Source organism: Anser brachyrhynchus (genome assembly GCF_964034855.1).
Source record: "Anser brachyrhynchus genome assembly, contig: SCAFFOLD_354, whole genome shotgun sequence".
In the NCBI taxonomy this organism is placed as follows: domain Eukaryota; kingdom Metazoa; phylum Chordata; class Aves; order Anseriformes; family Anatidae; genus Anser; species Anser brachyrhynchus.
The window spans coordinates 76596-102257 of NW_027664118.1; the positions used below are offsets into that span (position 1 = coordinate 76596).

Consider the following 25662-nt stretch of genomic DNA (forward strand, 5'->3'; position numbering starts at 1 on the left):
CCCCAAAATTTGCCTCCCCCCCCCCCTTACCCGCGGGGGCCGGCGCTGGCCTGCATCGTCCTCAGGGTGGGCTGCAAAGGAGAGAGGGGGGTCAATGGGGGGAGGGGGACAAGTTTTGGGGGGGGGTCCCCAAGTTTTGGGGGGGTCCCCAAACCCTGGAGGGGTCCCCAAATCCTGGGGGGGGGGGGGTCCCAAGTCCTGGGGTAGTTGGGGGGGATTTTGGGGGGGGATCTTGGGGGAGGGGGTTGGGGGGATCTGGGGGGGATTGGGGGGTCCTGGGGGGGTCCCCAAATCCTGGGGAGGGGCCCCAAGTCCTTGGGGGCGTCGGAAGGGTCCTGGGGGATTTGGGGATGTCCTGGGGGGGTTAGGGGGCTCAAGGGGGGGGGGTCCCCAAGTCCTGGGGGGTTTGGGGGGGTCCTGGGGGGGTGTCTCAAAGTACTGGGGGGGTTGGGGGGGTCCTCGGGGATTTTGGGGGGTCTTTGGGGGGGGTCAGGGGGCTCAAGGGGAGGTCCCCAAATCTTGGGGGGGGGGTCGAGGGGGGGGATGGGAGGCTCGGGGGGGGTCCCTTGGGCCTTGGGGGAGGGGTGCGAGGGAGGGTTCCCGATTTTTGGGTCCCCCAGGGGTTGGGGGAGGGGGGTCCTTGGGGGGGGGGTCCCCAGGGCTTGGGGCCTACGGGGGGGGGGGGTTGGGGGCGGGGGGGGCGCCCCCCAAGCGTCGCGTCCGAGCGAGAGGGACCCGGGGGGGGGGAGGTGGGGGGGGCTGGATCCGGTGCCGAGGCCCCGCCCAGCGATGACGTCACTTCCCGTCCCCCCCCCCCCCCCAAGGCCCGGGTTTCCCCCCAAAATGCCGCCCCCCCCCCCCCCCGAGGGGCTGACGGGGGTGGGAGGGGCCCCCGCGCATGCGCAAGGGGTGGCCACGCCCCCCCCGGGGACCAAGCCACGCCCCCTTTTCTCCCCCTTAGCAACGCTCGGCTCTTCCGCATAGCAACGGCCGGCTTTGAGTGACGGCTTCACCATGGCAACGGCCTCCCCTAGCAACGGCCCGCCCCTCCACTTAGCAACGCCCGCCCCTAGCAACGCCCGCCCCTAGCAACGCCCGCCCCCTAGCAACGCCCCGCCCCTTAGCAACGCCCGCCCCCCCTAGCAACAGGGCGAGGCCCGGCGAGCGAGCGCGGCGCTGATTGGCCGCCGGCGGCGGGAGTGGGCGTGGCCCGCGCCGGGGCCGCTGATTGGCCGGCGGGCGCCACATCCGGGCACCGCGGGGAGCGGCGGGAGCGGCGGCGGCGCCGCGGGGGGAGGTGAGAGCGGCCCCCGGGGTGTTTGTTGTTGTCACCCCCCCCCCGTTGCCATGGCAACCGCCCCCGTCGCCCTGGCAACCGGCCCCGGCGCCGTCTCCATGGCGACCGCGGCGCTGCCATTACGCGGGGGGGCGGGGGGGAGCGGGGGAGGGAGCTGGGCCCTGCTCCTTGTTTTGGGTGGGGGGGGGGGGGGGGAAGGTTTTGGGACCCCCCCCTCGGTCACGTGAGGGTCCCCTCCTGTCACGTGGGAGCCGTCCCGTCACGTGGGGGTCCCGGGTGTCACGTGGGGGTGCCCCTGAGGGTCGGGGTGGTCTTCTTGGTGCTGTGGGTGGGCCCCCTTTGGGGGGAGGGCTGCTATCGCCTGGGTGCCTCTGGGGTCCCTTGGGTGTCCCCTGGGTGTCCCCAAGGCCCTGGGGTCCCCTCCTGTCACTTGGGTCCCCTCCGGGTCCCTTGGGTGCCACTGGGTCCCTTGGGTGACCCCAAGGCCCTTGGTGTCCCCGTTGTCACCTGGGTCCCCTCCTGTCCCTTGGGCTCCCTCCCAGTCCCTTGGGTCCCCCTGGGGTCTCTTGGGTGTCCCCAAGTCCCTTGGGTCCCTCTGGGGTCTCTTGGGTGTCCCTGAGTCCCTTGGGTCCCCTCCAGGTCCCTTGGGTCCCTCTGGGGTCCCTTGGGTGTCCCTGAGTCCCTTGGGTCCCCTCCTGGTCCCTTGGGTGTCCCCAAGGCCCTGGGGTCCCCTCCTGTCACTTGGGTCCCCTCCAGGTCCCTTGGGTCCCTCTGGGGTCCCTTGGGTGTCCCCAAGTCCCTTGGGTCCCTTGGGGTCTCTTGGGTGTCCCTGAGTCCCTTGGGTCCCCTCCCAGTCACTTGGGTGTCCCCAAGGCTTTGGGTCCCCTCCAGGTCCCTTGGGTCCCTCTGGGGTCCCTTGGGTGTCCCCAAGTCCCTTGGGTCCCTCTGGGGTCTCTTGGGTGTCTCTGAGTCCCTTGGGTCCCCTCCCGGTCACTTGGGTGTCCTCAAGGCCCTTGGGTCCCCTCCTGGTCCCTTGGGTGTCCCCAAGGCCTTGGGTCCCCTCCAGGTCTCTTGGGTCCGCTCCAGGTCCCTTGGGTCCCTCTGGGGTCCCTTGGGTGTCCCCAAGTCCCTTGGGTCCCTCTGGGGTCTCTTGGGTGTCCCTGAGTCCCTTGGGTCCCCTCCTGGTCCCTTGGGTGTCCTCAAGGCCCTTGGGTCCCCTCCAGGTCCCTTGGGTGTCCCCAAGGCCTTGGGTCCCCTCCAGGTCTCTTGGGTCCGCTCCAGGTCCCTTGGGTCCCTCTGGGGTCCCTTGGGTGTCCCCAAGTCCCTTGGGTCCCTCTGGGGTCTCTTGGGTGTCCCTGAGTCCCTTGGGTCCCCTCCCGGTCACTTGGGTGTCCTCAAGGCCCTTGGGTCCCCTCCTGGTCCCTTGGGTGTCCCCAAGGCCCTGGGGTCCCCTCCAGGTCCCTTGGGTCCCTCTGGGGTCCCTTGGGTCCTTCTTGGGTTCCATGGGTGTCCCCAAGTCCCTCAGGTCCCTCTGGGGTCCCGTGGGTGTCCCCAAGTCCCTCGGGTCCCCTCCACGTCCCTTGGGTCCCTCCCATCACCTGGACCCCCCCCCCCCCCAAAAAAAAACCAACCCCTTTGTGTGTCCCCCCCCCACCCCGGGGTCCCCAGGGGCTTGGGGACAGGGTGCAGTGCCCGCGGGGACACCCGGGGACCCGATGACGTGACGCAGGCGCCATGGCGGAGGCGGAGGCGGAGGCCGGGGGGCGCCGGGACCCCCCCGGGAGGGGACAAGGGGCCGGCGGGGGTCCCCTGGCCCTGCTGAAGGCGCGGGCGCTCGACGTCACCTTCGAGGTGGGGGACGAGTACGAGGTCATCGAGACCATCGGCACCGGCGCTTACGGCGTCGTCAGCTCCGCCCGGCGGCGGGACACCGGTGAGGACGGGTGGCGCCGTGGGTGGTGGCACCTGGACACCTGGGTCCCCTCACATGGTGGCTTTTGGTCGCCTTCATCCCCTTGGGTGGTGGCACCTGCACACCTTCATCCCGTTGGGTGGTGGCTCTTGGACAATGGGGACCCTTGGGTGATGGTTCTTGGGTCCCTTGGGTGGTGGTCCCTGGACACCTTCATCCTGTTGGGTGGTGGCTCTTGGCCAATGGGGTCCCTTGGGTGATGGTTCTTGGGTCCCTTGGGTGGTGGCTCTTGGACACCTGTGTCCCCTTGGGTGGTGGCTCTTGGCCAATGGGGTCCCTTGGATGATGGTTCTTAGATCCCCTTGGGTGGTGGCACCTGGACACCCATGTCACCATGGGTGGTGGCACCTGGCCACCCAGGTCACCTTGGGTGGTGGATCTTGGTCACCTTCATCCCGTTGGGTGGTGGCTCTTGGCCAATGGGGTCCCTTGGGTGATGGCTCTTGGGTCCCCTTGGGTGGTGGCACCTGGACACCCGTGTCACCATGGGTGGTGGCACCTGGCCACCTGGGTCCCCTCGGGTGGTGGCTCTTGGCCAATGGGGTCCCTTGGGTGATGGTTCTTAGGTCCCCTTGGGTGGTGGCCCCTGGACACCTGTGTCACCATAGGTGGTGGCAGCTGGACACCTGGGTCCCCTTGGGTGGTGGCACCTAGGTCCCCTTGGGTGGTGGCTCTTGGCCAATGGGATCCCCTTGGGTGGTGGCACCTGGACACCCAGGTCCCCTTGGGTGGAGGTTCTCGTAGACTTGGGTCCCCTTGGGTGGTGGCTCTTGGCCAATGGGGTCCCTTGGGTGATGGCTCTTGGGTCCCCTTGGGTGGTGGCACCTGGACACCCATGTCACCATGGGTGGTGGCAGCTGGCCACCCGGGTCACCTTGTGTGGTGGCACCTTGACCCTTGGGTCCCTTTGGGTGGAGAACCATGGTTCCCTCACACCTGGGTCCACCTGGGTCGGGTGCCCTACATTTTCGGGGTCCCTCGAGTGAAGAAACGGCGAGCGGGTCCACGTGGGGCGGGAGATTGGGGTCCCGCGATGGGTGACAAGCCCTGGGGTCCTCGGGGTGGCAGGCCAGCAGGTGGCCATCAAGAAGATCCCCAACGCCTTCGACGTGGTGACCAACGCCAAGCGGACGCTGCGGGAGCTGAAGATCCTCAAGCACTTCAAGCACGACAACATCATCGGCATCAAGGACATCCTCAAGCCCACCGTCCCCTACGGCGAGTTCCGCTCCGTGTGCGTGCCCCTGGGGGGTCCGTAGGGTGGTGGTGGCACCCATGGGGACGTCCCCAGCTCCTCCTGGGACTTTTTGGGTGGTCAGAACATGTGGGATGGCGACCACCTGATTCCTTGGGTCCTTAGGGGGGTGGTGGCACCCATGGGGACATCCCCAGCCCCTCCTGGTCACCCGGGTCCGTAGGGTGGTGGTGGCACCCATGGGGACGTCCCCAGCCCCTCCTGGTCACCCGGGGTCCGTAGGGTGGTGGTGGCACCCATGGGGACGTCCCCAACCCCTCCTGGGTCTTCTTGGGTGGTCAGCACACGTGGGATGGAGCCCACCTGGTCCCTTGGGTCCGTAGGGTGGTGGTGGCACCCATGGGAATGTCCCCAACCCTTTCTGGGTCTTCTTGGGTGGTCAGCACACGTGGGATGGAGCCCACCTGGTCCCTTGGGCCCGTAGGGTGGTGGTGGCACCCATGGGGACGTCCCCAAGCCCTCCTGGGTCCTCTTGGGTGTTCAGCACCTGTGGGATGGCGCCCACCTGGTCTCTTGGGTCCGTAGGGTGGTGGTGGCACCCGTGGGGACGTCCCCAACCCCTCCTGGGTCTTCTTGGGAGGGTCTCAGCTCACGTGGGATGGAGCCCACCTGGTCCCTTGGGTCCACAGGGGGGTGGTGGCACCCATGGGGACGTCCCCAACTCCTCCTGGGTCTTCTTGGAGGGTCTCAGCTCACGTGGGATGGAGCCCACCTGGTCCCTTGGGTCCGTAGGGGGGTGGTGGCACCCATGGGGACGTCCCCAACCCCTCCTGGGTCTTCTTGGGAGGGTCTCAGCACCCACGGGATGGAGCCCACCTGGTCCCTTGGATCCATAGGGTGGTGGAGGCACCCATGGGGACGTCCCCAACCCCCCTGGGTCTTCTTGGGAGGGTCTCAGCTCACGTGGGATGGAGCCCACCTGGTCCCTTGGGTCCGTAGGGTGGTGGCGGCACCCATGGGGACGTCCCCAAGCCCTCCTGGGTCCTCTTGGGTGGTCAGCACCTGTGGGATGGAGCCCACCTGGTCCCTTGGGTCCGTAGGGGGGTGGTGGCACCCATGGGGACGTCCCCAACCCCTCCTGGATCTTCTTGGAGGGTCTCAGCACCCACGGGATGGAGCCCACCTGGTCCCTTGGGCCCGTAGGGTGGTGGTGGCACCCATGGGGACGTCCCCAACCCCTCCTGGGTCTTCTTGGGTGGTCAGCACACGTGGGATGGAGCCCACCTGGTCCCTTGGGTCCGTAGGGTGGTGGTGGCACCCATGGGAATGTCCCCAACCCTTTCTGGGTCTTCTTGGGTGGTCAGCACCCGTGGGATGGAGCCCACCTGGTTCCTTTGGTCCGTAGGGTGGTGGCGGCACCCATGGGGACGTCCCCAGCCCCTCCTGGGTCTTCTTGGGTGGTCAGCTCACGTGGGATGGAGCCCACCTGGTCCCTTGGGTCCGTAGGGTGGTGGTGGCACCCATGGGGACGCCCCCAGCCCCTCGCGGACGCCCGGGTCCCTCTTTCTTCTCGCAGCTACGTGGTCCTGGACCTGATGGAGAGCGACCTGCACCAGATCATCCACTCGTCTCAACCCCTGACGCTGGAGCACGTCCGCTACTTCCTCTACCAGCTCCTGCGGGGCCTCAAGTACATCCACTCGGCCAACGTCCTCCACCGCGACCTGAAGCCCAGCAACCTCCTGGTGAACGAGAACTGCGAGCTGAAGATCGGCGATTTCGGCATGGCCCGGGGGCTCGGCGCCGACCCGCGCCACGCCAAGGCCTTCCTCACCGAATACGTGGCCACGCGGTGGTACCGGGCGCCGGAGCTGCTCCTCTCGCTGCACCGCTACACCCGCGCCATCGACATGTGGTCGGTGGGCTGCATCTTCGCCGAGATGCTGGGCCGGCGGCAGCTCTTCCCCGGCAGGAACTACGTGCACCAGCTGCAGCTCATCATGGCCGTGCTGGGGACGCCGCCGGCCGCCGTCATGGCCGCCATCGGCGCCGAGCGGGTGCGGGCCTACGTGCAGAGCTTGCCCCCGCGCCCGGCGGTGCCGTGGGAGAGCCTCTTCGGCGACGCCGAGCCGGCGGCGTTGGCGCTGCTGGGGAGGATGCTGCGCTTCGACCCCCGCGAGCGGGTCGGGGTGGCCGAGGCGCTGCGGCACCCCTTTTTGGCCAAATACCACGACCCCGAGGACGAGCCCGAGTGCGTCCCCGCCTTCGACTTCGCCTTTGACCGCCGGGTGCTGACCAAGGAGGAGATCAAGGCGGCCATCGTGGCCGAGATCGCCGATTTCCACGAGCGCCGCGACGGCATCCGGCGGCAAATCGCCTTCGCTCCGGCCGAAAACGCGGCCGGCGGTGCCGGCGTGGGCGGCGGCGCGGCCGACGGCGCCGTGGCCAACGTGAACGCCCCCATGGGCGGCGTCAACGCGGCCAGCGGCGGCGTCACCGCGGCCGGCGTCAGTGCGGTGGCCGACGTCAACATGGCCAACGTCGGCGTGGCCAACGCCAGCGTCGGGATGACCAGCGTTGGCATGGCCAACGTCAACATGGGCAACTCCGGCGTCAGCGTGGCCAACGCCATGGCCAACGTCAGCGTGGCCGGCGTCAGCTTGGCCAACGTCAACGCCACCATGGCCAACAGCAGCGTCAACAGGGCCAACGCCGCCATGGCCAACGCCGCCATGGCCAACGCCAACGCCGCCATGGTCAACGCCAACATGGCCAACGCCAACGTGCCCAACGCCGCCGCAGCCGGGGTTGGCCCGGCCTGGCCCTGCACCGATGTGGACATGCCAAGCCCTGGCCCCGTCCCCGCCCCCGACTGCCCAATGGACTCTCCCCGGGTGAAGGCGGAGCCGGGGGCCCCCGCGCCCCCCAAGCGGGACGGCGCCATCTCGGATGACACCAAGGCCGCCCTCAAGGCCGCCCTGCTCAAGTCGGCCATGAGGAACAAGAGCAAAGGTGGGGAGCAGCTCGGGCCCGTGGGTGGGTGCTGGGACTTCCGGGTCTTGGGTGCTGGGTGGGGGTGAGTTGGGGGCTCCATCCTTGAGTTTTGGGGTCCTGGGATGGGTTTTGGTGGCTCCATCCTTGGGTTTTGGGGTCCTGGGATGGGGTTGGGGGCTCCGTCCTTGAGCTTTGGGGTCCTGGGATGGGGTTGGGTGCTCCATCCTTGAGTTTTTGGGTGCTGGGATGGAGTCAGGGGCTCCATCCTTGAGCTTCGGTGTTTCAGGATGGGGTTGGGGGCTCCATTATTGAGCTTTGGGGTCCTGGGATGGGGTTGGGGCCTCCATCCTTGAGTTTTTGGGTCCTGGGATGGAGTTGGGGCCTCCATCCTTGAGCTTTGGGGTCCTGGGATGGGGTTGGGGGCTCCATCCTTGAGCTTCAGGGTTTCAGGATGGGGTTGGGGGCTCCATCCTTGGATTCCTGGGTTTTAGGATGGCTTTGGGGGTTCCATCCTTGAGTTTCTGGGTTTCAGGATGGGGTTGGGGGCTCCATTATTGAGTTTCAGGGTCCTGGGATGGGGTTGGGGGCTCCATCCTTGAGTTTCGGGGTCCTGGGATGGGTTTTGGTGGCTCCATCCTTGGGTTTTTGGGTCCTGGGATGGAGTTGGGGGCTCCATCCTTGAGTTTTTGGGTCCTGGGATGGGGTTGGGGGCTCAATCCTTGGATTCCTGGGTTTTAGGATGGGGTTGGGGCCTCCATCCTTGAGCTTCGGGGTTTTAGGATGAGTTTTTTTGGCCCCATACCTGCTCTCCGTCCCCCCCCCCGACACCCCCAATCCCCGCAGAACCGCCGTGCGCGGCCCCGGAGGCGCCGGAGGGCCGGAAGCCGGTGACGGCGGCGGAGCGGCAGCGGGAGCGCGAGGAGAAGCGGCGGCGGCGGCAGGAGCGGGCGAAGGAGCGCGAGAAGAAGCAGCGGGAGCGGGAGCGCCGCGAGCCCCGCGGCCGCGGCGAGGGCCTCCGGGGCCTCGTCCTCACCGACGACGACCGCCACCTCCTCGAGCGGTGGACCAAGATGAGGGACGGGGCCCCGCCACGACCCCCGGCCCGACCCGCGCCCGCCCCGTGTCCCCCACCTTGCGGGGGACCTCCCGAAACGTGGCCGGGCACCGAGGTGTGGTCCGAGCCTCCCCCCGTCCCCGTCCCCGCGGACCCCGACGTGGCCACCGTCACCCAACAGCTCTCCAAGTCGCAGGTGAGGGGCCTGGGCGTCCCCTGGGTGAGAAGGTCCCCCCACCTTTGGGTCTGGACCCCCTGCTGAGCGTCGTCTTCTCCCCACCGAGGTGGAGGACCTGCTGCCCCCCGTCTTCTCGGTGACCCCCAAGGGGAGCGGGGCCGGCTACGGGGTCGGCTTCGACCTGGAGGAGTTCCTGAGCCAATCGTTGGACATGGTGGGGGACAGCAAGGACAGGTGAGAGGGGACCCGGGTGTCCTGGTGGGGAGGGACCCGAGGGTCCCGGTGGCCCTTCTCTACCCCGTTGACCAAGGAACCCAAGAGTCTTGGTGTCCCTACTCCATCCCACGTCCCATCCCGTTGACCAACGTCTTGGGGCACCCCGCTCCCCGTTGCTTCTCTGGTGGCCCCAAACGTCCCGATGATGAGGAACCCAAGGGTCCCGATGTCCCCGCTCCACCCCGTTGACCAATGTCTCGGTCAACGTCATCCCGTTGACCAACGTCGCCCCGTTCCCCATTGTTTTGTGGTGTCACCCAAACATCCCGATGACGGGGAACCCAAATGTCCTGGTGTCCCCGCTCCACCCCGTTGACCAACGTGTTGGGACACCACGTTCCCCATTGTTTCCCTGTCCCTGGTGGCCCCAAACGTCCTGATGATGAGGAACCCGAGGGTCCTGGTGTCCCTCCTCCACCCCGTTGACCAAGGAACCCAAATGTCCTGGTGTCCCTCCTCCACCCCGTTGACCAAGGAACGCAAGAGTCCTGGCGTCCCTCTTCCACCCCGTTGACCGACATCTCGGGACACCCCCTTCCCCACCGCCCCCCTCTCCCCCCCGGTGGCACCCAAGGGTCCTTGTAGGGCGTGTCCCGGCCCCCCCCCAGCCCCTGCTGACGATGTCCCCTCGCAGCCAAGGCGATTCGGCGCCGCTCTCGGCCTCGCTCCTCGCCGATTGGCTGGAGGTCCACCGCCTGAGCCCGGCCGCCCTCGAGAGCCTCCAGCGCGACCTCCAGCTCGGCTCCCCCATGCTCCTCTCCGACGACCTCCCTGAGCCTTAAAGGGGGGGGGGAGGGGGGGGGCACGACGGGTCCCCCGCCCCCCTTGCCCCCCTTCCCCCCCCCCCCCCCCCCCCCCGCACCCTATTAAACTTTGTAAGGAAACGACGCCCCGGTTTTGTGCCACCCGTGCCCCCTGCGGCGCCCCGGGGGGACCTATAGGGGCTATAGGGGGGGGCTTCGGGGCTCTGTGGGGCCGTCCTTGACTCTATGGACCTATATGGGGCTGTATGGGGCTATAGGGAGACCTGTGGGCTGTATGGGAACGTACGGACCCTATAGAACCGTAGAATGTATGAGCCTATAGGGGTAGTACGGGGCTATAGGGCCCTGTACAGGCTCTGTGGTAATGTATAGGCTCCATGGGAGACCATACGGTCCGCTGGGGTCCTTTATGGGGCTATAGGAAGCTGTATAGGGTTATATATAACTATTATATATGTGTATGGCTTCATATAGATTCATTTGGTAACATATAGAGCAGTGAAAGGGCTATAGGATCCTGTAAAGGGCTATACAAGCTCGTAGGGACCCCCACGGCAGCTCTAGGGACCTATGGGAGCTATAGGGGGCACGGGGGAACGCCCCCCTTCCCGGGAATAAGAGGAAGCTGTAGGAATGGCAGGGGAGCTATAGAAACCCCATAGCCACTCTGGGAGCCTTCTGGGAGTTATAGGAAGCCATAGGGGCACCAGGGGAGCTATAGGGGCACCAGGGGAGCTATAGGGGCACTAGGGGAACTATAGGGGCTTCAGGGGAGCTATAGGGACCCCTTGCCTTCCATGTGGAGCCATATAGGAGCTATAGGGAGCTGCAGGGCCACTGGGAGAGCTATAGGGCCTCGCTAGCTGCTGGGGAAAGCTATAGGGACCGTATAGGAGCCATAGGGACCCTTCGGACACCGGCAACAACCCGTATTTGTGTCCCCCACCCCCCCACCCCCACCCCCCCCCCAAAATCCCGAGGAGGAGGAGGAGGAAGGAAGGAGGCAGAGGCAGGTGCGTTTGTGGCATGGGTTTCGTAGCAAATACATCACAGACCACGAGGGGGGGGGGTGGGGGGGGGAACGATACAGAGCTCAGGACCCGGGGGGCTTTGGGGGGAGGAGGGGGGGGGGGGCAGGGGAGCACAGCCCCCCCCCCCTCCCCCCGGCCCTCCCCGCGGCGCGGGGTTGGGGGGGGGGGGGGCAGCGCAGGGGCGCAGCGGCACTGCGGCGGCTCCCGCGGGGCGGGAAATCTAAGTCGGGGTGGTTCCTCGGCCGGGGGGGAGGGGTGGGGGGGGGGTGGGGGGGTGGGCGATGGGTGTTTGGGGGGGGGGGGGGGGTCGGTGATGGTGGTTGGAGGGGGGGAGTCGGGTCGTTGAGGGGCGTGGCTGGGTCGTTGATGGGGTCGTTAGGTCGTTGATGGGGTCGTTGGGTTGTTAATGGGGTCTTGGGGGGGTATTTGGGTCGTTGGGGGGGGCAGTTGGGCCATTGATGGGGTCGTTGGGTCATTGATGGGGTCGTTGGGGGGGCCAGTTGGGTCATTGATGGGGTCGTTGGGTCATAAACGGGGTATTTGGGTCGTTGATGGGGTCGTTGATGGGGTCGTTGATGGGGTATTTGGGTCATTGATGGGTTCGTTGATAAGGTATTTGGGTCTTGATTGGGCAGTTGGGTAATTAATGGGGTCGTTGGGTTGTTATTGGGGTCTTGGGGGGGTATTTGGGTCGTTGGGGGGGGCAGTTGGGTCATTGATGGGGTCGTTGGGTCATTGATGGGGTCGTTGGGGGGGGCCAGTTGGGTCATTGATGGGGTCGTTGGGTCTTTGGTGGGGTAGTTGGGTCATCAACGGGGTATTTGGGTCATTGATGGGGTCGTTGATGGGGTATTTGGGTCATTGATGGGGTCGTTGATGGGGTATTTGGGTCTTGATGGGGTCCTTGATGGGGTGGTTGGGTCATTGATGGGGTAGTTGCGTCTTCGATGGGGTCATTGGGTCATTGATGGGGTAGTTGGGTCATTAATGGGGTCGTTGATGGGGTGGTTGGGTCATTGAAGGTGAAGTTGGGTCATGATGGGGTCACTTGGGTCATGACGGGGTCGATTGGGTCATTAAGGGGGTGATTGGGTCATTGATGGGATCACTGACGGGGTAATGGAGTCGTTGATGAGGTCACTGGGTTGTTGATGGGGTGGTGGGGTCGTTGATGGGGTCGTTGGGTCATTAAAGGGGTCATGGGGTCGTTAATGGGGTCGTTGGGTCGTTAATGGGGTCATGGGGTCGTTAATGGGGTCGTTGGGTCGTTAATGGGGTCATGGGGTCGTTAATGGGGTCGTTGGGGTCGTTAATGGGGTCGTTGGGTCGTTAATGGGGTCATGGGGTCGTTAATGGGGTCGTTGATGGGGTGGTTGGGATGTTGATGGCGTAGTTGGGTCGTTAGCGGGGTAGTGGGGTCGTTAGCGGGGTGATGGGGTCGTTAGTGGGGTGGTTGGGTGGGTCATGCAGTCATTGGGTGGGTGCCGGGGCACAAGGACAGCTGATTGGCTGCTCGAGCTGGTGGGTGAGCGCCTGGGAGGTGGCTGAGTCACGATTGGCCGGGTGCTTGGAGGGGCAGTTGGCCGATTGGTCGGTTAGCTGGGAGGGCGGCTGATTGGCCAGTTGGGTCAGCGGGTGATTGGCTGGGAGGTTGGGTAGTCAGTGGGTTGGTTGGGCAGGCGATGAGTCATGTGGGTGGGTAGTTAAGCTGATTGGTTGGTTAGTTGGGTGGGTGATGAGACAGATAGTTAGTCGGGTGATTGGCTGGTTCGTTAGCTCCGCGACGGGTCAATTAGCTGAGCAATGGGTTGATTAGTTGGGCGGTCAGCTGATCAGCTGGGCGATGAGTTGGTTGGCTGGCTGGTTGACGGGTTAGTTAAGCGACCAGTTAGCTGGTTGGATGGACGGCGGTTAGATGCGAGTGGTTAGTTAGCTCGTTAGCTGGGGGGTCAGCTGGTTAATTAGCTGGCTGGGTGGGCAGTGGTTAGCTGGTTGGTTGCTGAGCTGCTCGGATGGGCGACTGGTTAGCTGGTTGAAGGACTAGTTAGCTGGTTGGCTAGGTGGTTAGGTGGGTGGGTGGGTGGTTAGCTGACTGGGTGGACGGGTAGGTCATTAGATGATTGGTTAACTAGCTGGTTGGGTGGGTGGTTAGCTGGTTGGGTGGGTGGTTGGGTGGTTGGTTAGCTGGTTGGGTGGTTAGCTGGTTGGGTGGGTGGTTGTTTAACTGTCTGGGTGGGTGCTTAGCTGGTTGAGTGTGTGGTTAGCTGGTTGGGTGGGTGGTTAGCTGGGTGGGTGGGTGCTTGTTTAACCGTTTGGGTGGGTGGTTAGCTGGTTGGGTGGTTGGTTAGCTGGTTGGGTGGGTGGTTAGCTGGTTGGGTGGGTGGTTGTTTAACCGTTTGGGTGGGCGGTTAGCTGGTTGGGTGGGTGGTTAGCTGGTTGGGAGGGTGGTTAGCTGGTTGGGTGGGTGGGTGGTTAGCTGGTTGGGTGGGTGGTTAGCTGGTTGGGTGGGTGGTTGTTTAACCGTTTGGGTGGGCGGTTAGCTGGTTGGGTGGGTTGGTTAGCTGGCCGGATGGGTGGTGGTTAGCTGGTTGGATGAGTAGTTAGGGGGTTAGTCAGGCAGGTAATGGCGTTGCCGCGGATGCGCGCTGGGAATGGGCTAGAGCCGCTCCTGCCCCCTCACGGACCCCCCCCCACCATGCGACCCACCTCCGGGGCACCTTCACCCCCACGGGGGTGGGACAACCCAACCCCCCCCCCCCCCCCCCCCCCCCAAAAAAACCTTTCCTAAGGTCAACCCGACCCCAAACCAGCCCCAGGGCCCGTCCACCAGCCTCCCACTGGGGCCAGGCTGACTCGGCCCAGCCCAGGACCCTTCACCGGGTTCAAACCCAACCTCCTGGGATCCCTCTTTGGGATCAACCCACGCCAGCTGCCCCCAAAATCCTTCCCTAGGGTCACCCCAACCTGGGCCGTGACTCTTTAGGGTCAACCCAACCGATGACCGCTCTTTAGGGTCAACCCAGCCCATCGGCCCTCTCTGTGGTCAACCGTGGACCCCTTTTTAGGGTCGACATGCCTCATGACCCCTACCTGGGGTCAACCAACCCTGGATGTCCCCAAAATTCTTCCCTAGGGTCAACCCAACCTGGGCCGGGACTCTTTAGGGTTGACCCGACCCCGTGACCTGTCTTTAGGGTCAACCTGACCGATGCCCCCCCCTCTCTGGGGTCGACCCAAGCCAGCTGCCTCCATAATTGCTCCCCTAAGGTCAACCCAACCCGTGACCCCTCTTAAGGGTCACCCCAACTCTAGGACCCCCCCTCTAGGCCCACCCCAACCTCCACCCCCTCCTCCTTGACCCCTCGTAGCCCCCACCTTTAGGGCCACCTCCTGTCCCCCGGGACGCATTCCCGGGCTCCCCACACCCGGCGTGTCCCCCCCCAAGCCCAGCCCACGCTGGGACCCCTGCCCTGGGGGGGGTGGGGGGGGGCGCACAAGCACAGCGCATGGATGGGAGATGGAGGGGGAGGGGGGGAGGCGAGAAGAAGTGGTGGGGGAGGACCCAGACATCCGAGGAGCATGATGGCGGGATGGATGGAGGCCAACGAACCGCTTAGATTTGCCGGCCCCGGGTCGGGCCGGGCCGCTCTGGCCCGCGGGGGGGGGGGAGGGGGAGGGCCGGGGGGGGGGGGCGGGGGCGGCGGGTGATTGGACCACGTGCTGTTATGTCCGTTCGCATGAACAATTAATTGTCTCTTAATTTATTCTTAAGTCTCGCTTAATGTGGTTATTCTCATTACTGGGGAGGGAGGAAGGGAGCGTTAATTACTGCCGCGGGGGAGGGGGGGGGCGGGGGTGGGGGGTGGGGGCGCGCCGGGACCCTACAAGCCCAACGTGCCCCCGATGGAGGAGGCCAAGACCACCCCCAGCACCACGCAACAAATTATGATCATAATTTTCTTCTACGTTACCCCAAAAACGTTATTTAAAAAAAAAACAACAAAAAAGGCATCCGGGCAGCGTGGGGAGGAGAGAAGAGAAGAGCGTTACGGAGCAGGAGAGGACCCGACGCTGAGGACTCCCGGTTGTCCAGGTTCTTGGCCCATCACCTCCTTGGCCCCCCTACCCCCTTGGCCCCCCCCCGCCTCCCCCTCCCGCCCCTGCACTCACCCTCCGGGCTTTGCTCTGGTACTTTACGGCTTTTTTGGTGTCCGACACGGCCCGTTCCACGTAGTCGACCGAGTGCTCCACGTTGTACTCGATGCGGTCGATCATCTCGCCCTGAGAGCCAGAACCACCCCGTGAGACACCCCCCCCCTCCGAGGAGGGCGACAGCCAAAAGGGGAGATACTGGCATCCTGGCAGTGGGGTTCTAGGAGGTTCTAGGTGGTTCAACTGGGTCTTGGTGGGCTCAAGAGCTTCTTATGGTGGGTTCTTGATGACCCAACAGGCTGTTGGTGGGCTTAAAAGCTTTTGGTGACGTCTAGATGAACCATCAAACCTTGTTTTTAATGGGTTCTAGATGACCCTTGGTGGGCTCGAGACCTTTAATGGTGTCTAGATGAGGCAATGAGTGGGGTTCTACGAGGTTCAATTGGTTCTAGGTGTCTCAACTGGGTCTTGGTGGGCTCAAGAGCATCTTATGGTGGGTTCTTGATGACCCAAGGGGCCGTTGGTGGGCTTAAAAGCTTTTGATGATGTCTAGATGAACCATCAGACCGGGTTCTAGATGCCCCTTGGTGGTCTTGAGACCTTTTGATGGTGTCTAGATGAGCCAGTGAGCCCTAGATACGGCTTTTGGTGGGTCCTAGATGACCCAACAGGATCTTGGTGGGCTCAAGAGATTTTGATGGCATCTAGACGAGCCACTGAACCCAATCTATGGCTTTTGGTGGGTTTTGGATGACCCTTGGTGGGCTTGGGACCTTTTGATGGCATCTAGATGAGACACGTGGGTGGGTTCAAGCCCCCCCCCCTCTGCCCCCTCCCCTGTACCTGGCTCTCCACCAGCATCGCCATGTCCACGAACATGTCGTGCAGCTCCCGGATGCTCGTTTCCAGCTTGATGATCTCGTTGTGTCGCGTCTCGATCTCGTTCAGGGCTTGTTTGGTCATCTGCGAGTCCATTTTGATCTGGCAGGAGAGAAGAGAGACGGGGTGAGAGCACGGGATGGGGCTCCTCGGGCTCCAGAGACCTCAACAGGTCAGAGGTGACCTCCTAGTTCCTCGGTCACACAAGGATTTGGGGCGTTTCATCGGGTTCTAGGTGACCCAATGGATTTTAGGATATCTCACTGGGTTCTGGGTGATTTCATGGGGTTTGGAGCAATCTAGTTGGGTATCTGGGTGACCCGCTGGGTTTTTAGGGGCATCTCATTGGTTTCTAGGTGACCCAACGGGTTCTGGATGACCCAACAGGTTCTGGATGACCCAACGGGTCTCTACGTACGTCATCGGTGAAGATGGCCAACTTCCCGCTCTCCAGCATGTCCTCCAGCTCCTCATTGGTGGTGGTCCGGCCGGCTGCGGGGAGATGGAGGAGATGTTGGGGTCCTGCTCCCCCAAACCCCAACGCATCCCCCCCCCCGAGTTCTCCCGCGACCTACTGATCTCCAGCTGCCTCTGGATCCTGTCCTTGCACCGGTCGCGGTACTTGGACTGGGTGGCGTTGTACTCCGTCATCACCTCCACGAACTTGCGGGACAGCGTCGAGTGCTGGGGACGCGGGGAGGGGCGTGGTGCGGGGTGAGGGACCTCCACCGAGGAGGAGGAGGAAGAAGGAGGAGGAGGAGGAAGGAGAGGGGTGCGGGGGGAGGAAGGATACCTGCGTTTTCCGGATGCGTAGGTCGGCCGAGGAGCGGTTCAGGCCTTCCTCCTGCTCGATGCTCTGCTCAATGGCTGCGGGAGGGGACAGTTGTGACCTCTTCCTCCGCCGCTGTCCTCACCCTCGGGGGGTGTTTGCCACCCCCTCCCCTTCCCCCTTCCCACCCAGCCCCCACACCAAGAGGCAGGCGGGGTTGCAGACAAGATGGCGTTCCTGGACAAGATGGCCGCCCCCCCCATCAGGCAAGACACCCCCAAGATGGCCACCTCAACACCTCGAGAAGGCCGCCGCCGTCACGGAGATCACCCCAAGATGGTCACCACAAGAAAGCCAAGACCATCATGAAGAACGTCTCCAAGAAGGTCACCACCAGCTTGGAGATCGCCCCAAAATGGCCACCCCAAGAAGGCCGAGACCATCATGAAGAACATCTCCAAGAAGACCACCACCATCATGAAGGACATCCCCAAGAAGGCCACTGCCATCACAGAGATCACCCCAAAATGGCCACCCCAAGAAGGCCACCACAATCATGAAGGACATCTCCAAGAAGGACACCACCATTGTGCAGATAACCCTAAGATGGCCACCGCCATCACGGAGATCGCCCCAAAATGGCCACCCCAAGAAGGCGGAGACCATCATGAAGAACGTCTCCAAGAAGACCACCACCATCATGAAGGACATCCCCAAGAAGACCACCACCATCATGGAGATCGCCCCAAAATGGCCACCCCAAGAAGGCCAAGACCATCATGAAGAACATCTCCAAGAAGACCACCACCATCGTGAAGGACACCCCCAAGAAGCCCACCACCATCGTGCCGATCACCCCAAGATGGCCACCCCAAGAAGGCCAAGACCATCAGGAAGGACATCCCCAAGACCACAGCCCTCATGCTGATCACCCCAAGAAGACCACCGCCATCTTGGAGATCACCCCAAGAAGACCACCACCATCGTGCTGGCCACCCCAAGATGGCCACCCCAAGAAGGCCGAGACCATCATGAAGAACATCTCCAAGAAGACCACCACCATCGTGAAGGACATCCCCAAGACCACCACCCTCACGGAGATCACCCCAAGAAGACCACCACCACCATCACGAAGAACATCCCCCAGAAGACCACCGCCATCTTGGAGATCACCCCAAGAAGACCACCCCAAGATGTCCGCCCCAAGATGGCCGCCGCCAGGTCACCTTTCAACTTGGAGCGCACTTTGTTGGCCGTCTTCTTGATGTCGGCCGTGAGGTCCTCCAGCTCCTGCTTCGTCTCTGGGAGGGGCAGGGACGCGTCACCTCCACGGTGCCACCACCCCCTGTGTCACCCCGATCCCGGTGACCCCAACCCCATGGTGACCCCAACCCCATGATGACCCCATCCCAAGGTGACCCCATCCCAAGGTGACCCCAACCCCATCATGTCCCCAACCCATGATGACCCCCAACCCAAGGTGTCCCCAACCCCATGGTGACCCCAACCCCCTGATGACCCCAACCCCCTGGTGACCCCATCCCATGGTGACCCCAACCCCAAGGTGTCCCCAACCCCATGGTGACCCCAACCCCCTGATGACCCCAACCCCCTGGTGACCCCAACCCCATGATGACCCCATCCCAAGGTGACCCCATCCCAAGGTGACCCCAACCCCATCATGTCCCCAACCCATGATGACCCCCAACCCAAGGTGTCCCCAACCCCATGGTGACCCCAACCCAAGGTGTCCCCAACCCAATGGTGACCCCAACCCCATGGTGTCCCCAACCCCATGATGACCCCAACACCAAGGTGACCCCAACCCCCTGGTGACCCCATCCCAAGGTGACCCCAACCCCATCATGTCCCCAACCCATGATGACCCCCAACCCAAGGTGTCCCCAACCCCAAGGTGACCCCAACCCAATGGTGACCCCAACCCAATGGTGACCCCAACCCAAGGTGTCCCCAACCCAATGGTGACCCCAACCCCATGGTGACCCCATCCCAAGGTGTCCCCAACCCCATGATGACCCCAACCCCCTGGTGACCCCAACCCCCTGGTGACCCCAACCCCAAGGTGTCCCCAACCCCAAGGTGTCCCCAACCCCCTGGTGACCCCAACCCAAGGTGTCCCCAACCCCCAAGGTGACCCCAACCCCATGATGACCCCAACCCCCTGGTGACCCCAACCTAAGGTGTCCCCAACCCCATGGTGACCCCAACCCCCTAGTGACCCCATCCCAAGGTGACCCCCAACCCCATGATGACCCCAGTGTGCCCCAACGTACCCAATGTCCCCAGTGTCCCCAATGTCCCCAACGTCCCCGATGTCCCCACTGTCCCCAATGTCCCCAACGTGCCCGATGTCCCCGATGTCCCCAATGTCCCCGATGTCCCCAACGTCCCCGATGTTCCCAACACCCTCGATGTCCCCGATGTCCCCAGTGTCCTCCATGTCCCCGATGTCCCCAACGTCCCCTATGTCCCCGATGTCCCCAATGTCCCCAATGTCCCCGATGTCCCCGCTCACTCTCGTCAGGGTTGGGGGCGGCCAGGATGGCGCTGTGCTGCTTCTTCACCTGCTCCACGTCCTCCGACAGCTTCTCGATGCAGCCCCGGATCTCCTCCACCTATAGGGCATGGGGGGGGGGATGTAGGGGACATGGGGGGATATAGGGGACATGGGGGGGACATAGGGGACACGGGGAGACATAGGGGACATGGGGGGACATGGGTATAGGGACTTATGGGGACAGGGAGGAGATGGGGACAGATGTGGGGACATGATGGGGATATATGGGGACACATATAGGGGAGATGGGGGATGTATGGGGACATATGGGGACATACAGGGACACATAAAAGGGAGATGGGGACGTATGGGGACACAGGCGGATGTGGGGAGACGGATGGGGACGTATGGGGACGTGGGAGGGCATGAGGACATGGATGGGGGCATATAGGAACAGTTATAGGGGAGATGGGGACATATATGGGGACATGGGAGGATGTGGGGACATGGATGGGGATGTATAGGACATGTATAGGGGAGATGGGGACACATATAGGGGAAACGGGGACATGTATGGGAACATGGGGACATATGGGGACACGTATAGGGGAAATAGGGACAAGTTTGGGGACACGGGAGAATGTGGGGACATGGATGGGGACATATAGGGACAGGTATGGGGGAGATGGGGACGTATAGGGGTGCAGAAGGATGTGGGGACATGGATGGGGATGTATAGGGACACGTATAAGGGAGATGGGAACAAGTACGGGAACATATGGGGATGTGGCAGGGACATATAGGGACATGACAGGGACATGAGAACAGGAATGGGGATGTATAGGGCACATATAGGGCACATACGCTGTCGGGGTGCCCTATATAGGGCTGGGACCTATAGAGTCTGTGGGTTGCCCCTATAGCAGACAAGGGGGCTCTATAGGGTCCATATAGGGCTTGGAGGAGTCACATAGGGCCTGGCATGGTTCTAGGTCCTGTATAGGGCCGGGGGGGGACCTATAGGAGCAGGGGGGGCATTTAAGATCTGGGAGGGGGCTATAAGTTCTGCTTGGGGCCCTATAGGGTGTGGGGGGGGCCCTATAAGATCTGGAAGTCCCTATAGGGTACCTACAGAAGTGGGGTCAGGCTATAGAGTTTGGAGTGGCATAGGGTATGGGGGAACCTACAGGGTGAGGGGGAACCTATAGGGTGTGGGGGAATCTACAGGGTGCAGGGGGGTGCTACAGGGTGAGGGGGAGCCCCTAGGGTCCCTATAGGGTCTCTATAAGGGGCACGGGGGCCCCGACCTGCTCGAAGAACTCGTCCATGAAGTGGTCGCGGTCGACGTGGACGACTTCCTCCTCATCGTCACTGTCCTTCGCCTGCGGGGCAGGGATATAGGGTCAGGGGGGTATAGGGTCGGTGGGGTATAGGGTCGGGGGGGTATAGGGCCGGGGGGGTATAGGGTCGGGGGGGTATAGGGTCGGGGGGGTATAGGGGCAGGGGGGTATAGGGGCAGAGGGGTATAGGGTCGGGGGGATATAGGGTCGGGGGGATATAGGGTCGGGGGGATATAGGGTCGGGGGGGATATAGGGGCGGGGGGATATAGGGGCGGGGGGATATAGGGGATATAGGGGACATTGGGGACATTGGGGACACCCCAATGCCCCCCCCTCCTCATTTGCATACGGCCCCACGTGGCAAATGCCATTGGCCGCCCCCCCCCCCCCCCCCCGGAGCGGCGCCGGCACCGCCGGGCGCTCCGATTGGCCGAGGGCCGTGAGTCATCTGCATGGCCTGATCCTTCCCCCCGCGGGCGCCGCTTCTGATTGGCTGCCTGCCCCCGGTTATTTGCATAAAGAAGCCCCGCCCTGTCACCTCCCATCGACCTGCCCAGCTCATTTGCATAGCCCATCCCATGTGACGGGGGCTCATTTGCATACAGCCCACCCCTGCACCACAGCCTGCCCTCACGCGATTGGCTCGTGGGCGGCCTCATTTGCATAAAACCCCCTCCCCCTGCAGCCTGTGCTGCCTCCTGATTGGTTCCCACAGCCCCCCTGCTCATTTGCATACAGCAGCTTTCCCAGAAGCTGATTGGCTGCTGGGAAGGGAGGGGGGTGTTGACCACATTTGCATAAGGGGCGGTGCCAGCAGAAGGCTCCCCGCAGCTGATTGGCCGAGGCTGGGGTGATTTCCCCCCCCCCATTCCCCACAGGCCCCGCCCCCTGCGGGAGCCCCCGCACACGCGTCGCACACGCAGTGCACGTGTCCCATAGCGCCCTACGGCACCCTATAGCACCCCAATGAGCCCTATAGCACCCCAATGTACCCTATAGCACCCCACTGCACCTTATAGAACCTCACTGTGCCCTATAGCACTCCATAGCACCCCACTGCACCCTATAGCACCCCACTGCACCCTATAGAACCCCACTGCACCCTATAGAACCCCATTGTGCCCTATAGCACCCTACTGCACCCCACTGTACCCTATGGCACCCTATAGAACCCCATTGTATCCTATAGCACCTTACTGTATCCCATTGTGCCCTATAGCACCCCATTGCACCCTATAGAACCCCATTGTACCCCACAGCACCCTATAGAACCCCACTGCACCCTATAGAACCCCATTGTGCCCTATAGCACCCTACTGCACCCCACTGTACCCTATGGCACCCTATAGAACCCCATTGTATCCTATAGCACCTTACTGTATCCCATTGTGCCCTATAGCACCCCATTGCACCCTATAGAACCCCATTGTACCCCACAGCACCCTATAGAACCCCACTGTACCCTACTGCACCCCACTGCGCCCTATAGAACCCCATTGTACCCTACAGCACCCTACTGCACCCCACTGCGCACTATAGCACCCCATTATACCCTATAGCACCCCATTACACCCTATAGCAGTCCATAGCACTCCATTGCACCCTATAGCACCCCATTATTACGTATAGCACCCCATTACACCCTATAGCACTCCATAGCACCCCATTGCACCCTACAGCACCCCCTTATATCCCATAGCACCCTGTTACACCCTATAGCACTCCATAGCACCCCATTGCGCCCTATAGAACCCCACTGTACCCCATAGCGCCCCACCGTCCTCTATAGAAACCCACTATAGCCCACAGCACCCCATTATACCCTATAGCACCCCACGGCGCCCTGTGGAACCCCATTGCACCCTATAGAACCCCATTATATCCTACAGCACCCCGTTATATCCTATCACACCCTATAGCACCCCATTGAGCCCTATAGCACCCTACTGCACCCCATAGCACCCTACAGCACCCCATTCTGTGCGATAGCACCCCAAAGCATCCTATAGCACCCCATAGCACCCTATAGCACCCTACTACACCCCATAGCACCCCATACTACACTCTACAGCACCCCACTGCACCCTATAGCGCCCCATTGCACCCACAGCCCCCTATAGCACCCCTTTGCACCCCACTGCACCCTATAGTACCCTATAGCACTCTGTGCATCCTATAACACCCCATAACCCCCTATAGCACCCCATAACCCCCATAACCCCCTATGGCACCCCATAACCCCCCCATAACCCCTTATACCCTCCCCAGCACCCTATAGAACCCCATAGCCCCCCATAGCACCCACTGCACCATAATGAACCCATAGCCCCCCATAACCCCCTATAGAACCCCATATCCCCCCGGCACCCTATAGCGTTCCATAACCCCATATAGGACCCTATAGCCCACTGTAGAACCGCATACCCCTCATAACCCCCATAGCCCCCTATAGGACCCCATAGCACCCTATAGAACCCCATAGCACCCCTCTGCACCATAATGCACCCATTCCCCCCCCAACCCCCCATAGAGCCCTATAGCCCCCTATAGGACCCTATAGCCCCCTATAGCCCCCACAACCCCCATAGCCCCCCATAGAGCCCTATAGCCCCCTATAGCACCCCATAGTCCCCTATAGCCCCCCACAGCACACTTAGCACCACACTGCACCGTAATGCACCCATTGCCCCTCATAGCCCCCTATAGAAACCCCCTAGGACCCCATAGCCTCCTATAGCAGTCCATAACCCCCTTAGTCCCCGATAGTCCCCTACAGTCCCCTATAGAACCCCATAGCACCCTATAGAGACCCATAGCACCCACAGCACCATAAAGCACCCATATCCCCCATACCACCCTATAGAACCCCATAGGACCCCATAGCCCCCCATAGGACCCTATAGCCTCCTATAGCCCCCATATCCCCCCCAGCCCCCTATAGTCCCCTATAACCCCCTATAGAACCGCATAGCCCCCTACAGAACCCCAGAGCACCCACTGCACCATAACGCACCCATACCCCCCATGCCTCCCCATAGAGCCCCATAATCCCCATACCCCCTCTATACCCCCCCCAGTCCCCTATAGCCCCTATGGGACCCCTATAGCCCCTTATAGAACCTATAGGACCCGACAGCACCCTACAGAACCCCATAGCACCCCACTGCACCGTAACGCACCCATTGCCCCCCATACCCCCCATAACACCCCATGCCTCCCAGCCCCCTATACCCCCCAGCCCCCTATAGTCCTCTGTAGGACCCTATAGCCCGCTATAGGACCCCATAGGACCCAACAGCACCCACTGCACCATAATGCACCCATATCCCCCATACCACCCTATAGAACCCCATAGGACCCCATAGCCCCCTGTAGCACTCCATAACCCCCCAGCCCCCTATAGTCCCTATGGGACCCCTATAGGCCCCCTATTGGCCCCATAGGACCCATAGGACCCTATAGAGCCCCATAGCACCCCACTGCACCATAATGTACCCATACCCCCCCATATCCCCCCCATAGCCCCTATAACCCCCCAGCCCCTATAGCCCCTATAGGACCCCTATAGCCCCCTATAGGACCCTATAGCCCCCTATAGGACCCCTAGCACCCTACTGCACCATATTGCACCAATTGCCCCCCATAGAGCCCCATAGCTCCCCATAGCCCCCACACCCCCCCATCCCCCTATAACCTTTATAGGACCCCTATAGCTCCTATAGGACCCCTATAGACCCCTATAGAACCGCATAGCCCGTTATAGCACCCACTGCACCAGAATGCACCCATTGCCCCCCATGCCCCCCATAGCACCCCCTAACTTCCTATAGCACCCCATACCTCCCCCAGTCCCCTATAGCCCCTATAGAACCCCCATAGCCCCTATAGTCCCCTACAGATCCCTATAGGACCCTAAAGCCCCCTATAGTCCTCCTAGCACCCCACTGCACCATAACGCACCCATACCCCCCATAACCCCCCCATATCCCCTATAGCCCCCTATACCCCCCCCAGCCCCCTATAACCCCTACAGGACCCCTATAGTCCCCTACAGCCCCTATAGGACCCATAGCCCCCTATATCCCCCTATACCCCCCTATAGCCCCCCTAGCACCCCACTGCACCATAACTCCCCCATACCCCCCATAGTCCCCTATATCCCCATAGCCCCCCATTGCCCCTATAGGACCCCTATAGACCCTATAGGACCCCTATAGGATCTATAGGACCCACATAATCCCCTATAGGACCTTATAGCCCCCCTAGCACCCCCACTGCACCACAACCCCCCATACCCCCCATAGCCTCCCATTGCCCCCTATAGCCCCCTATAGCTCTTATAGGACCCGTGTAGCTCCTATAGTCCCCTACAGGAACCCTATAGTCCCCTATAGCCCCCTATAGGACACTACAGCCCCCCTAGCATCCCACTGCACCATAACCCCTATAGACCCCCTAGAGCCCCATATCCCCCCATAGCCCCTATAGGACCCCTATAGCCCCTATAGTCCCCCATAGGAAACCCTATACTCCCCTACAGGACCCTATAGCCCCCCATAGGACCTACAGAACCCCCCAGCGCCCCACTGCACCACAACCCCCCCCTACCCCCCCTACAGCCCCATAGCCCCCCATCACCCCCCATAGCCCCTATAGGACCCCCTATAGGATCTATAGGACCCCACAGCCCCCTATAGGACCCTATAGCACCGACAGAACCCCCAGCACCCCACTGCACCACAACCCCCCCTACAGCCCCGTAGCCCCCCATCACCCCCTACAGGACCCCCCATAGGATCTATAGGACCCCCTATAGGATCTATAGGACCCCCTATAGGATCTATAGGACCCTACACCCCCCCGTAGGACCCACAGAACCCCCCAGCACCCCACTGCACCACGGCCCCCCCCCCTCCTCCCCCCCCCCGCCCCCCCCCCTCCAGCCCCACACCCCCTATAGGACCCCCCCATAGGACCCCCTATAGCCCCTATAGGCGCCCCCCCCCCCCCCGCCCTCGCTCACGCCGCGCAGCTCCTGGGTCCGGTCCTTCATGGCGCGGGGTCCCCCCGGGGGGGCGGCGCGGGGAGAGCTCGGGGGCGGGGGGGGGGGGGGGGGGGAGGGGGGGGGAGGGGGGGGGGGGAGGGGCGGGCACGAGGCTGCTTTTTTTTTTGGGGGGGGGTGGGGGAGGGGCTGCGGAAAGCGGGGGGGGGGCGGGGGGGGGGAGGGGAAGGGAATAAAACC

The 25662-nt window shown here is 62.8% G+C and overlaps 2 protein-coding genes across 3 annotated transcripts; one reads left to right on the plus strand and one right to left on the minus strand.

Moving 5' to 3' along the window:
* Positions 1-11: 11 nt before the first annotated feature.
* LOC308186267 (syntaxin-1B) lies at positions 12-25523 on the minus strand. Of its 2 annotated transcripts, none has more exons than XM_080608400.1 (10): positions 25444-25523; positions 20387-20461; positions 19098-19197; positions 17788-17862; positions 16586-16659; positions 16368-16476; positions 16211-16284; positions 15757-15894; positions 14932-15042; positions 12-71 (listed from the first exon to the last, which is right to left on the minus strand). In XM_080608400.1, the coding sequence occupies exons 1-10, from the start codon at positions 25471-25473 to the stop codon at positions 27-29; spliced, it is 831 nt and encodes a 276-aa protein (XP_080464526.1). In that variant the 5' UTR covers positions 25474-25523; the 3' UTR covers positions 12-26. The 2 variants fall into 2 exon arrangements, with proteins under 2 accessions (XP_080464526.1, XP_080464525.1); XM_080608399.1 differs by lacking the exon at positions 12-71 and adding an exon at positions 12246-14723.
* On the plus strand, positions 1256-9853 carry MAPK7 (mitogen-activated protein kinase 7). Its single transcript, XM_080608396.1, has 7 exons — positions 1256-1297; positions 2966-3230; positions 4338-4503; positions 6041-7476; positions 8302-8708; positions 8797-8924; positions 9601-9853. Exons 2-7 carry the CDS (start codon positions 3032-3034, stop codon positions 9746-9748), a joined length of 2484 nt encoding a protein of 827 aa, XP_080464522.1. The 5' UTR covers positions 1256-1297; positions 2966-3031; the 3' UTR covers positions 9749-9853.
* Positions 25524-25662: the final 139 nt, after the last annotated feature.

Excerpts from the sequence above, each read along its gene's own strand:
- LOC308186267 (XM_080608399.1), bottom strand. The coding sequence starts at position 25,473 with ATGAAGGACCGGACCCAGGAGCTGCGCGGC. Across the intron at positions 20,462-25,443 it reads GGACCCAGGAGCTGCGCGGC|GCGAAGGACAGTGACGATGA; the intron begins GTGAGCGAGGGC and ends CCTGCCCCGCAG. Across the intron at positions 15,043-15,756 it reads CGATGCTGGTGGAGAGCCAG|GGCGAGATGATCGACCGCAT; the intron begins GTACAGGGGAGG and ends TCTGGCTCTCAG.
- MAPK7 (XM_080608396.1), top strand. The coding sequence starts at position 3,032 with ATGGCGGAGGCGGAGGCGGAGGCCGGGGGGCGCCGGGACCCCCCCGGG. Across the intron at positions 7,477-8,301 it reads CATGAGGAACAAGAGCAAAG|AACCGCCGTGCGCGGCCCCG; the intron begins GTGGGGAGCAGC and ends CAATCCCCGCAG. Across the intron at positions 8,925-9,600 it reads GTGGGGGACAGCAAGGACAG|CCAAGGCGATTCGGCGCCGC; the intron begins GTGAGAGGGGAC and ends GTCCCCTCGCAG.